The sequence below is a fragment of the Apostichopus japonicus genome, chromosome 23 (genome assembly GCF_037975245.1).
Source record: "Apostichopus japonicus isolate 1M-3 chromosome 23, ASM3797524v1, whole genome shotgun sequence".
In the NCBI taxonomy this organism is placed as follows: domain Eukaryota; kingdom Metazoa; phylum Echinodermata; class Holothuroidea; order Aspidochirotida; family Stichopodidae; genus Apostichopus; species Apostichopus japonicus.
In genome coordinates, this window is record NC_092583.1 from 13,028,956 (window position 1) to 13,043,334 (window position 14,379).

Consider the following 14,379-nt stretch of genomic DNA (forward strand, 5'->3'; position numbering starts at 1 on the left):
CTACGAGCGATAACCCATTGTAAATCCAGACTTTTATGAGACAAGTTTATATACAAACTGTCAAATATAACAGATTTCACAAAATACCCGTAGACCTCACTATAGCATTGTCACCATGCATGGGAAGCGACGAAAATTTACAAGCGCGTGGAAATGGGCTTATATATAGTGTGTGCCTCCAGGACAACGAACAGGGGGGGGGGCTTTCTGGTGGAGATATTAATGAACGACACAAATGGGGATGTGACCAGAATTATGGAAGGGGGGGATAAAGGGGGTGGGGGGCAGAACGCCGAAAATGTCAGGGTGAAACCTATACCTAATGGTCCGAGTGACCGATTTAGTTTCTTATTATAATAGACTTTTCGATTGATTCGTGGTATACGGAAAGACAGAATACGTCAAAGTTTGTAAATCATGTCAGTTGTTATATATCTCTGCGTTCCTTTACCCCGTACAACACCCCCCCCCCCTCCCCCGCGTCCCTCCGGCCCGCTTTCATACCCATTACAGTACAGACACACGTATAAGTACTTTCATACTTCTGACGAACAAGGTCGTCTGCAGGGCAATGTCTGCTAGCGCCACGGAAGGCTTATATATGCATAAAAACATCTGAGAAATTAATATGCGTCGGAAATGCAATGAGTTTATATACGCGAATAACCTCTGAGTCAAGGACGACTGTATCTTTTGAATATCCATACGTTTGTTATTATTTGACATATTGAAACATATAGGCGCGACTAAGGGAAAAGTCTAAGGGAAAATAAGCCCCCCACCCCAAAGGACACTCACGCAAACTTTGTGTGGAGATGTGTTTCTGGTCAATAAGATGACGTAGATCCTTCAAAAAAGACTTCGATGCTTTATCAAAATGAAGCATATTTTTTAAATAGAATTTTCTACGCTCTGCAGTGTATAGAAAGAGTAAGGAGGGCGTTAGACAGGATTTGACCGTGTCGCAGGGAGAGAACACGGTGCTTAAAGATTACCAGGTGCTCTAGACAAGGTAGAACGAGTGTGCTATGGGGAGACAGGTAAGTGAGGAGTATAATAAATTCTTATGTGTACACATAGTCCCATCTCTCAAGCACCCCATCCCATTCCCACCATCAGCTACATTAAGGATAAAGTCAATAATAAATATAACGCATCCTTGTTAAGTTAAATTTCTATAACATCACCCTCACAAAGGTACTTCAAAAGAAGAAGGTAAAAAATTATCATATTAATCATTGTATATTAAATAACAAATTATTTAGGTTAATACGAAAACACCGAATTACATAATTCGGTTCTTTAACCTTATTAACCTAATCCTGATGATATTTTAGGTGGCTGTTATTGTCCAATTAACAACAGCAACCCAATATTTTTCCATCAAAAGAACGAACGTTAATTCGATGTGATCGATGTCCAAAACAAAACAGTCCGGATAAATAAAGTCTACGGCTGAGGTTATTGACCCGAACGGACAGTACACTTAAAGACCTAAATATATATGTAAAGGCTTTTGTGAGAAATATTTACATTTACCGCGTTCCATACTTAATAGATACTTAAAAGACTAAACTTAAAGCGTTAACAATTTTTGTATATATATATATTTATATATTTTTTTATGATGACCCTAAAGATAATTGACTTGAAACCTTACAAGATGAATTAATACAAGCAATTGTGGTAAGAACCTCTCTTACCTGTTTACGAAAGAGATTTTAACGACAAAAGGTCAAATATTTTAGAATCAGTAATTTACAGAAGTGACGAGGCGGGTATATCTTTGTTAATTAAACAAACCGCGTCACTGGATCTAAGTGTGACCTTCCCAAGAATTTAAAGGAGAAGTTCAGAGCCTGTTCGCGCAACGTGCACCCCTCTGCTTTGGTAAAGAGCCGTGTATACGATATATGCAAGATTGCTTTAATGTATTACATTCAGCTAAAGCCCAGCGCTAAGCCACCCCCCACCCCTCCCTCCACCTCACCTATACGTCTCCTTTCTCCTATCTTAAAAATATAATAAATTCCTTTCGATATTTTAATTCATTTATAGGGAGAAGGATGGCGGCTAAGTTTTGACAAGCACATATTATGGATATTTACAATTTTACCACAGGCGGTCCAATATGGAACAACACTATCGAACCTAACCCATCATCAGGGGCGGATCACGGATTTTATTAAACGAGGTGTGTGGCCCTGGGGTCATTGAAGCCGCCGGTTATGTAGGGAGAGTTTCTGGGCGTATTCCCCCAGATTTTTTTTTTAAATATGAAACAAAAAGAGTTTGAGGCATATTTATAAGCTATAAATTAGGTCTACCCGCTAGGTTGTGATAGTAACTTCCCTTTTCTTGAGGGGGGGGGGGGGGTTGATCGGGGGTTATACCACCAACCTCACCCTACCCTCTGAATCCGCTGCGCTTGGTCGTGGGTTCATGCTAAGGCCGATACATTACTTCTCGAAAAACTCGAAACTCGAAATTGTTTTTACATCGTGATTTTTGCCGAGCAATATCGCTTTAAATGAGATTGTCATCACTGGACGTTCTGCAAGTTATGACGTCCCTCGGATAAAGAAAGGAATAATACTTCTGTCACAAATTGTATATTATTACCCGATTATTAATAAAAAAATCGTTGTTTTACAAAACTTGGCTATAGTGTCAATCTATTTTACCAGAAATAGAGTCGATCATAAAACTGGAATAAAAATGGTATAAAGATAAAATATCGAGACAAAAACAACTTGAATATCTATTGACAATTTGTAATTTGTAAACAACTAATTTAATATTTTTTTTTAATAGCAAACAAGGAAAAGGAAGGAAGGGAATTATAGATCAAAGGAACCAAGTTGGAATAAATCCGGGGTTTATATACGAACCAAACCTATTTAAATTATCTATTCACAAGTCTTCTCTTTGATAGCCCTATTGGCGCGAAATCACATCACCCGATAAAAACATGTGTTGTTTGCTGATGCTCGACAGCTTATATTGTTGCTATAGCGCCGTTGGAGAGCATGCGCAGTAAAGAAAAAGACTGTACTAGGAATGGGGCTGTTATAGTAATATGCAAGCTAGACTTAATCATCACAACAAAAATGCTCATCTATAAGTATATGATAAAATAGTGATGTCATGACGGCGTAATAATAATAGTAATGACGACGATGACGACGATGACGACGACGACGATGACAATGACGACGATGACGATGACGATGTGAAAGGATATATGATGACGTATGATACCGAATAATATTCATGTCAAAAATGATTATAAGTAGTCATTCCCTCACCAAATAACAATACGCTAAGAATAGTTTGATCTGAACGTGTTATAAGTTTATAATCCTTTTTATACGTGCCTAAATGCGGAAACACTTTTTGGGCATTTGCTTTTTAAAGATAGGCCTAGATTACATAATGAGATAAAGAAGTGACTTGAAAGAAAATTAGGGCGATCGAAGTTCGATGCAACTGTCGAAACTTGGCGGGCAGATATATAAAGTATGATACTATGAAGAAACAATTTCCTATATTTATATATATACACTTGACATGCATACTTGGCGTTCCATAGAAGAGAGTCGCTTGATGGGTTAAACCATTATGACAACATCTTGATTTCTTCAACCCATCTGTCACGTAATATAAACACCTTCCCAACCAAATATTTTCTTAGATTATTTGAAGTGTATCAAAAAAAATTGTTTTCTGTTCGTTCCTCCGAATCAATCTGTCAGACCATTTTCACGGTAAATGTCATCAAAGTGGATTTGACAACATTTTTTTAAGCGCGACCCAAAGAGAAAGCATGAGGGAGATTATTTCGATCACGTTTATACGTATATATATATATATATATAAGCCTAAAGTAACAGTATATGGTTGTAAAAAAATGTCATTCTGTACCTTTCAAAGAAAGACTTTAGAAAAAGAGGCCTCAGCAATTACATTGCCACGTTTGACCTCGTAAAATATGTATGACCTTTGGTGACGTCATAATTAGTACACTACTTCTCGACGGTTTCAAAGCATTCCCTAGTGGGTCTTTGCCGCCGATAAAATATATCAGCCTAATGCTTTACCTGTTTGACAAAATTATCCACAGACAAGCAAAAACAATGTTTGATACTCTCCAGGAGACGGTAAATAAACATTGTGACCATTCTAGCTGAGAGTGTGACGAAAGTTCGATGTCGGAAATCATCGGCGTATTTTTTTTTTTTATATATGTTTTTTTTTTTTATACTTTTTACAAAATGAAATCTAAAATCCCTTTTAACTAAAAATTATTTGGTAACATGATGCTATAATGTTAACCAGCGAGGCTACCTGTCTACGAAACATCTTTAAAAATTAATGATTTATGCTTATACATAATGAACATGAATTACCGACCGTACCACGGGGTTCATTCTTTTTAGCATTCATCCTCCACACCCTCCAAATAATCCCCCCCCCCATCCCCCACCCACCCTCTAATTTCTCACTTACATTTTTTACATTTAATTTAGAGACTGTTAGTGGGTTTTTGTCATCCAAAACATTTTCGTTAAGAAAATATTCGAGTTCATAGTCTGTCAACGAGACATCGACCCCGTTCATGCAGAAACTTCAACGTAGGCGATACGCGCGCTTTTTCATTTTTTAATTCTTTTTTCTTGTTGCTGTTGTTGTTGTTGTTTGGTAGTGATGTCACTACCCCTCTAGCCATATCATGACCCCCCCCCCCCACTCCTCCTTCTCGTTTATCTCCTCAGTATCATATCCCATGATACCTTTCTCTTGACACAAGGAAGGGTTTGATCTAGCGTCTTGCGTCTTTCTTTAGTATTTGTTTTAAACTCGATCAACAAAGAAGAATTAATTCTGGCAGATTTTGAAAGTATAGTTATGGTCACAATCTTCCACACCTATAGTCTTATCGACGAACGTCAAGTCAGTGCCCAGTGAACAAAAAAGTAAATATATATGGAGGGCAAAGAACCCGGCCCCGTACTTGTGTGTGATATTTTACACCATTTAATTGTATCTAGGCGATTAAACATACCCGAGAGTGCAGTATAAATAGGGGGGTATAGATTTGGTGAAAGACACCAGGTACACAAGTGGGTTCTCTCCGTTCGGGAGGAATTTATACACGTTTTAACAGCTCAACCCAACATGTTGCCCAGTTGATGGAGTTATGGACAAACTACATGACGAAGTTTACAGTTGATTTTTTTAAATATAGCACACTTTGGAGACCACACAGTATGTCGGGGGATCGAAGGCTGCTTAAAATCATCTCGATATAGAGTTGGCTAGGAGAAGCTTTGCTTCAGAAAGAGTGCGAGAGAGAGAGGGGGGAGGGGAAGAAGGTAATAATAATAAACATAACAGTTTCCTGCGTTCTGGTTTTCTAAAAGAATGACATTTTGTCAGACGTAAGAAGCAAGCAAGCTGCAGCTTTCAAAATTGTTCTCATTCTATTTTAAATCATGTTACGCTTTTCTTGCATATGGAGTTCAACAATCGATTGCGTTAATGCGCCTGTTTAAGCGGGGTAGCCTGGTTTTCACTACTGTTATACGTGTAAGCGTTTTCAGCTTTCCTGTATGAAATAATTCGCTTTCCTTAACATTTTCGAACGAGTGGGATGGGTGGGTGAGACTTGAGTGGGGGCAGGATCCTACGTGGTCGTTGCGGAACAAAATTTCAAGCATATTTCAGTCCGGTCAAACAGCAAACATGCATGGTCCAGTCACACACATGTTACGGGGAACACAATATATATATATATATATATTTCCGTACGAAGTCGAACGAACTGGATGAAAATAACACATGTGAGGGGGCGTAATGGGAGGTAACGAGAGCATATTACAGCGACAGGTATCATGAACTATGCTCAGTCAAAAAAAGTACAATTCTTGTAGAGATATACAGTATAGGATATCATTTTTAACTAGCTAATCTATCACCACTTGAATGATTCTTTTATCTGTGTTTGTATAGCGCTACCGATGTTGTTCAAGAAAAAAAGCTGTTAAATCATAAAATTGTCAAAAAGATTAATCCATCCATCATCGTAGCCGCGATCCTTTACTCTTTTTTTTCTGATTTTCTATCAACTTGAACTATTTCTACGGGTATAAAATAACCGCGGTTTACAAACACCGTTGATAACACGACTATAGCCGATGATATATAGATGTTGACTTTACGCCGTGGGCGGTTCAGGTGCTTCTTTGAACCGTCCTATCCCCTCCCCCCCCCGATATCTAAGAAAACCACCCCCGCCTACAAGGGTTGCTTAACTTGGTTCCGTAATTTTCAGCCTACGGATTACAATGATACCAGTCACGTGTTGGCCTGAATGATTGGATGATTGCCCAAAAGATGCCCATTCCTTGGCCAGTTTTTTATTTCACTAAGAATGGCTTTCTCTAGATGACAAATTAACTATACCCAGCTCAATACTATAGATCTAACATAGTGTCATATCTGTAAACATTACATTTTTTGGGCTTTGTGTAGTTTAGATGACGTCATGGCGAGGGGTGTGGGGGGGGGGGGTACCGGCTCTAATTCTTCACTGATGTCACAGGGCCGATTTTTCATTTTTTTTTAAGCTGTTGGTCACCAATTAATTAATTAATTTCGGCACCAGACCTCTACTTTAGTAACCATATTACTTCCAGTTAGATTAGAAGTGACCGTGACCCACAATGACACATACCCCCACCTTATTTCGCTTCTCACCAAGTGAAGGTTAATGGGTAAGTAATTAAAAAGATTAATTTGATTTTGGGCATTTTTTTTTTGTCGTCTTGATCAATTTAGATTTATAGACGATTAGGTACAGTAGTATAACAGTACACTATTAATCATTTATTAAAGCAACTGTGGACATTTTTCAAGAAATAAATGGATGATATTTTTTTTACTACATATACACTTTGAAGAGAAAGCTGCAGACTATATAGCTGTGATTAAGTCACAACTTGGAGTGGGTAGAGGTGGGTGCGGGATGGGGTGGGGATCAGAGGAGAGGGTGGGAGGGGAAGGGGATGGTTTGGTGATGGGGGCGCTAAAACCATTTTGCAGTGGTTGTCTTGTGTCATTTCCATAAATAGAAACGTACATTTGGAGTATATGTGAACAGTTCAGAGACCATTTGAAACAAGATTTTTAGCATTAAATTAATACAGCTGTAGCCTGAAAGGGGGTGGGGTGGTTAATATTAGCATGGAAGTACAAATAATATATTTTTCCACGATCTAAATTTGTCTTTGGTTGAAGTTGTTCTTTCGTTTTCCATTATCCAACACAAAGATAAAGGAACAATGCTACCACTATGAGAACACATCATATATAGGCCCAAGGCTAACGAGAGTACTTATTAGCCAGTTCATTTCATCAACAGTTTTTAAAAAAAACTAAGCCAAAAATCGAGCATATAATTTTATAAAGATTGTAACAGATCGAACGAAGTTACACACCCTCATATATTTTTTTGTTTTTGTCTTATAACATAAAGGTTAATTAACTTAGTACAATCTATGTATGTATTCGATTCTCAATATTTCATCAAGTTCCAGACAATTTATACATATATTTGTATTATTAAGCACAATATAATAAAGATATATTACAACAAGATTGAAGTTATTCAAAACTTTCCGAATTTTGATTTTTCTATACATTCACGGTTTTGATAACTTGGCTACTAGTCTAATAATATGCACTTTATCGTGAGATATTAACAATGGAGAAAATAGTAGAAAATATATCACTATCACCTCAAAAATTTGTTTAAAGCTAGAGAACTATAAGAAACCTACGTGTTGATGCAAGTGCTTCATTTTAACCCCCTCCCCTCGAATAATGGAGAGGGAATGATTTAGTTTCAAATGTGGTTCAAGGCACCGGGGTCCACATGTCATTAAACCCTTAAACCGGTCACAAACGAGTTAATCTTACATGCCCATCTCGCTCTAGTAACTTTGTACTACAGCGACGCCCTTCACCCCCCCCCCACCTCCCGGAACTTACCCTCACCAACCAGGCTCTCTCTCTCATACACTCACACACATATTTATATAAGTGACGAAAGAATAATAATTTAACAATATAACAAGTCTTCTAACCTACAGGGTAAGCCTACTCCCATTCTGACTTGATGAGCAGTACACACAATAACGGACTTGTCTCACTTCACACAATGCCCACACATAATATACCCACACATGTATACAATGTCTAATGGGCCTATAATACTATAAGCGCACAGTATACCCCTACATATACCAGTACATTATCTTGGTTCACGGAGACATAGCCAGCAGCTAATGCTCAAGGATTGTAGTGTGTTACACCCAAAGCTCCAAAAGTCATAAACTGCTCCCTCTTCTTTCCCTTAATTTATTAAGCAAACAAATAAACCCTTAACCCAAAAGATAAGAAAGGCGATACACTTACCATCCAGAAAACCGCTGCTCACGTTGAACGTTACCGAGGCCAGCAAAACACAGAGACAAGCTACCCAGTCGCCCCGGCGCCTAGCCGGGGTCTCGCCCGCTGCCATTCTCCTACGGGACGAGTTTTCGCGAAGGTCAGTAACTGGGTTTATTTTTTCCCTTTATATTTTTGTTGAAACGACGACGACCAGTTCTGATCCGTTACTCTATCTCCTAATGAATGAAAAAGACACCTCTTCTCCCTCTAGTTTTTATGGTGGAAGAAAATTAGCCGGAATGGTCTTCAAACACTACATATATCTCTCTCCTGCGGTTTGATCATTACGTCTGTGCTGCGTTTTGTTGTCCGACTAGGAAAAAATGCTTTACAAACACTGGGGAAGATTCAGCCAATAAGGAACTTGTCTCGTGACGTCACGGCAGTTGTCGAGGTACAGGTAATGGGAATCCTTGAAGGGAGAGCCTGAGCAAGAGAGAGAGACAATGTATGAAAGAGTCAGATATATAATATGTCGTTGATAGAAGAAGCTGGTTACGTTCGACGAAAAAGAAACAGCCAAATTTTGAAGAAAGAAAGAAAACGGTTATGCTTTCATCCACCACTCAAATTAACAACCAAATAGGCCTTATAAAATGGGTCTCTGTATACAACAGGTAAATGTTAAGACCGAAAGGAAACATTACGTCATTTCTAAGCAGAATCTTATTTCATTTCACCTCAAATAAGGGCGAACAAGCCATGTGATACCGTTCCCTTGGTTATAGCGGTAAACGATTGACGATGAACTAACACAGATAAACAGATATGGACATTTCAAGCCTGAAATCTATGTTTCTTATGCAGCAAAACTGCCTTAATAGATGGAATGGTGTAAAGTGTAAACTATGATACACCCCCCGTTTTCGACGCCCACAATATAGTTTTAGTTAGAACAACATATGCCCGCACGTATTATGACGCGTCTCAATGTCTGACCGACTTATGTGACGCAACGTTTTAAAGTGAAGCTTTACTACCATGCTGACTCATTGTCTGTTGGAGCCTAATGTTGCCAAAATAATGACAACTGCGAATAGCTAATATCTTCTCTTTATTTTATTTATTTTTTATTACTATTTTTTTTTAACTTGCTCATACACGCTAAGTTATACATGGCACCAGACAGGAGCGATAAGTTTGAGTCAATATTGATATACAAGTTTTCTGCAAATAATAAAATATAATTATACTTAATAGTAATATGTTGTAGACCATTACAAACCACTACTATCAGTTTCGATTGTATAGGACAAGTTTAATTGTTAGAAATCACCCTTTAATTTCACAGCTGCGGTATAACAGTTAAAGTGACTAGGCTATGTAGTCTAAAATAAACAGACCCTTCGGTCAGTTCAGTTCTCAGATGGAGCATAAATTTCAAGGGAAAAACAAAAGCCTTTTCTTATTACGTTTTGGATGACGTGTTTTATAACATGTTACAACATTTATCAATTGCAAAACCGTCGACGATTTAACTTAATACAGGGCGAATCTGTTGTTTACAATGAAGTTATAACAGAACATGTTATTCCGTCGAGTTTGTTAGAATTTATCAAACATTTGATTACAATTTTACGGTATACATACACTGAGGTGAAGCTGACGTCATTGTCGGTTTTAGCCTTAAATGAGCATTCCAGAGACTAAGCATATTTTAAACCTGGATATCCTCAAAACCGGAAAAACAACTAGAGAAATATTTGCTTAGGGGCTCCAATATTTCTGTATTTTTTTCTTTCTTCTTTCTTAGATTTATGACAAATCAATACTAAACCTATGCCATAAGTTATCCTCTAACCTTTTTCTCTCGAATCAAATGATGAAATAAAATTAGGTCTAAAAGTTTCCAAAATGGACTCAGATTCAGAAGAAAATGGGGGAGTTCCAGATACGCTCGACTATAACCAGACACAGTTGCAAGACTCACTCGTGGAGAGTAACCAATTAAGACAATGATTTTTGAGATCACAGAGATGACCTTTTGACCTCTCGTTGCGCAAACAGCGCGGACAAGGGTCAGATGTTTTGAAGTCCCCCCCCCTCTCCCCAAAAGATGGTCAACGCTCTGTTATAGCCATGTGTATAATATGAACGCGATTCATATTTTAATCATTGCCAAACTGATGATGAACTTTGACCTCCATCAAAAAAACAAAAACATACTAACTGCACCAAAAACTAACAATACGTACCGTATATGAGATTCCCAAAAAGACGGACTCATTGTGTTTTAAACCAAATTACAAGATTATCAGTCCTTTGATCATTGGCTGACCTCAAATAATCTATATTGACATCCACCAAAAGTACTAGGTCGTTAGTACTTAGTAAAGCCTACTCATTCAACCTGCTAGAGGCATCGGCATATATATACCAAGCATGAGATTTCGTCAAAGCTATAGAGATATTCCAAAACTTACAAAGGTTGGATATTTACGAGCGACGAGCGCACTTTGAGTGCGTAGAACGAGAAGGATCCCAGGGGCTTCGACCGGGAGTAGCCGGTTATAGAGGGCGTTAGGTTGTTTGTAGACAGGTGAGCGAGAAACGAAGAAAGTATGGAGTAAACTGTATCACAATGTTTTCCAAGTTTGCCTACGGTCGACCCTTTGACCTCCAACCAAAAAAAGTAGAAGAAGAACAGTAATCATAAAGAGACACCTTCCTCCCAACATCGCCGGGATGCATCAATGTTCTAATTGTATGTATTCAGCTTGTCTACAAATTTGTGCATACTTTAGCATTACTAGTGACCTTAAAATGACCTTTGACCTCACCCATTAACGAAGTTAACTAAATGACATCGGCTGCAAAACAGAACATATTTATGCAATCTACACGCATGGCGAACTATATTGTCAACGCGGAGCCACGGCGGAGTCACATACACCCCATGCACGACGCGCATAAACAACACACATACACACCCACGTCACACGTCATCAACCCCCCCCCCCCCCTTTTTTTTTTTTACTTAGACCGTAAAGACCGGAAAGCCAAACTGACTTGATGATTCCTTGTCACATTTTATATGTGAGAATATTTCATTAAAAACCACTGCCCACAAGCTCCCCTCCCCTCCCGCCCCACCCCCACCTTGATCATTGCTGACTTCCAAGTGGCGGTACATCAAGTATCCGCCGTGTGTACACCTAAGTGCGCATTTCGTCTCCGCCGCTCGTTCAAATAAATTCATGTGTCAAGGTTATAACAAACAGCTACATATACAGAACAAAGATGAAAACAAGTTTTATCTTGATTCTCCTTTCATGCCCTTTCTCCTTTCTTCTTCTTCCTCTTTTCCTTGTTGTTGCTTCTCCACTATTTCTAATTGAAAAGGTAAAATTAATTCCAAAGGAACTAAAGCTCACACCTGGCAATATAATACCCTTCACTACTACCTGTAAAATACTCGAGGCAATGATTCTGTCTTTATATACCGACACATTCAGAGAGGCAACACAAAAAAACAAGAATCTTTCAGGTTAAGCTAGGCCTAAAGTAACTCATTTTACGTTATCTTTCTGACCTTTTTTTTATTCTTCTTCATTTTTTTTTCTTTTTTTAATTATTTGAAAAGGAAATCACGAAGGTAAACAACTTGGCAAAAAGGGCCTAAAAAATAGGTCAAGATTTTTTTGGTATTGTCACTTGGTACTGAAGTAGAAAGAAATAGGTTAACGGAACAATCCACGTGCATAGCCTCTGTGCATGTAACGCAGTATAGCGTATAAGGTTCTATAGGAAAACGGGTCAAAATATCGCGAAAGTACTACAAGAGGTCATTACAGTTTATTAGGGGGGATCTAATAACCAGGTAAGCCCCTCGTCTTTCTTTTACTTCCGGTTAAAGCCATCAACTTTTCCGACAGTTAGAAGAGGTAAAGGAACTCATGTAACTTTTGATGGGAGTACTTTAATCCCTGAGCTTACCATAAATTAAAGTGGAAATGATAACCACGAGTAATATTGTCTACCTGCTTTCAAAATTTTTATAGAGGAAAAATCATTTCCAAAAGTGATTTACAGCTTCTTTCATATTTCCCCCAATAAAAAATAAAATAAAAAAAATAACAGCAGGGATATTGTTTAAGACCGATAACGGAATCCGCACAGATATATATACCCTTTTGTTTGGGGTATCAAACTTTGTAAGCCAACGTATAGTTAAAGTTACTGATGGAATTCGTAAAGAAATGATCACACTGAATTTCGCTGCGTTAATGATAACAGACAGAAATAAGAAGAAAAGTAAAAGTTAACATTTAGCCTGATACGTTGGTTTCTAGACAGAATTTAAGTTTACATTTGATAGATCATAGTCCAACTAATAACAAAAAAGCAAGATATTTCCGTGCTGATCGTATTTTTATAATCCATTCCGGTTATCAAGAATTTCACCTTTAAAATATTGATCAATTTTCTGGAATGCTCCTTTAAGGCTACATCGATTATGACGTCAGTTCCTCAGTTCTCTGAGGCCTAAATATTAATGATATGTACTAATATACTGATTTTTCTCATGATCATGCGCATTTGAATACGTACTAATACATACGTACTAAATAACCACCTTGAATGACAACCCAACACAGCATTGCGACGAATTGTATAGATATGCAGGTGAGAATGACCGGTCGCGTATTTTTTTCCCCAGGACGAACGTGGGCATCGACCAATCAAATCCCTGGATTCCAAACATGTGACGCTTTTTCAATACGCTGACCGGTCGGGGTATCGGGTAGGGACCGAGGGTCCACAGCAATAATATGGGGCCCATTAACATCCATAGCCTCCTAACAAAATCCCCGATGCTTACGCTTACGTACAAGTTTTGACCTGCAGGTCCAGTAGTGTGGGCCTTATCAATGAAAGATACCGTAAAGGTTGTATTGAAAAGTGAGCAAAATCTCCACACTAGGTCATAGCAGTGGAGTCGAGGACACCTTACCTTTGTATTGCTGGCTATGACGCTGGAAAGGGCGCAATCATTATTTGCCCGAGCCATACTACCGTCTGTCTGTCCCTGTCAACATGCTATTTGGGGAGGTAAATGGGCTTTTTAAATATTTCAGCTTGGTGGGGGAGGGATCTCCTTCGTCCCATCTTTCCCCTCCCCCACCCCATCCCCTCCTTCCTCACCCCCCCCCCCTTGTGACTATATATGTTTCTGCTGTTCCCAGCTGGCGAACAACTGCTGCCCGGGCACGCGTTATCCAATAAGGAACAATTCATACAAATTCTAGTTGCTATAGTAACGTGGCGCCATATTGTATATAGGCCTATATCTACAATAATATTACAATACATTACATGACAATACATAAAGCCTATACTCCGACTCACGGGGTGTAATGTTTATAAATTGTTTAAAACACTTGTTTCAGATATCATGCTTTTACAGTCTGTGCTGCAATATTTCGACAACAAAACATTTCTTTCATATTCTCGAGTCGCTTAATTATGTTGTTTCTTCTCAATTAGTTCAGTCAGTCGATAGCATTTTTTTAACAACGTCTGAAAAATTAAAAATCGGAGGAAATACAGAAAAAAAGAAAAAATGGGGGAAGGGAAAACTATTCCTCGTTTTCTAATTAAGATATAACTGACGCCGCGAAAACGATACCACGTGGGATCGATATTTTTAAAGCTAATGAGTCCGCTAATAAAGAGTAGCCAAGGTCTCGGCTGGTATGTAACCGATGAATAAATTATGTTCAACCACGACCTCATTGATATAGTCACACTCCAAAGTTCGACACTGCCTTTCCATCCATTATATGTATTGGTTCGTCTAGACAAGATTGATTTTAGGTACTAAATAAACCATCGGAGGGCTCAATTTGTTGCCTTTTTTCTTAT

General features: G+C 38.4%; 1 protein-coding gene across 4 annotated transcripts in view; it reads right to left on the reverse strand.

The window, feature by feature from the left end:
- Positions 1-14,379, reverse strand: part of LOC139964827 (BMP-binding endothelial regulator protein-like) — an 81,228-nt gene that overhangs the window by 36,414 nt on the left and 30,435 nt on the right. For all 4 annotated transcript variants that reach the window (XM_071966831.1, XM_071966834.1, XM_071966833.1 and 1 more), the window contains one exon: positions 8,479-8,940. In XM_071966831.1, the coding sequence (XP_071822932.1) occupies positions 8,479-8,584 (106 nt within the window). In that variant the 5' untranslated portion in view covers positions 8,585-8,940. The remainder of the gene's footprint in view (positions 1-8,478; positions 8,941-14,379) is intronic.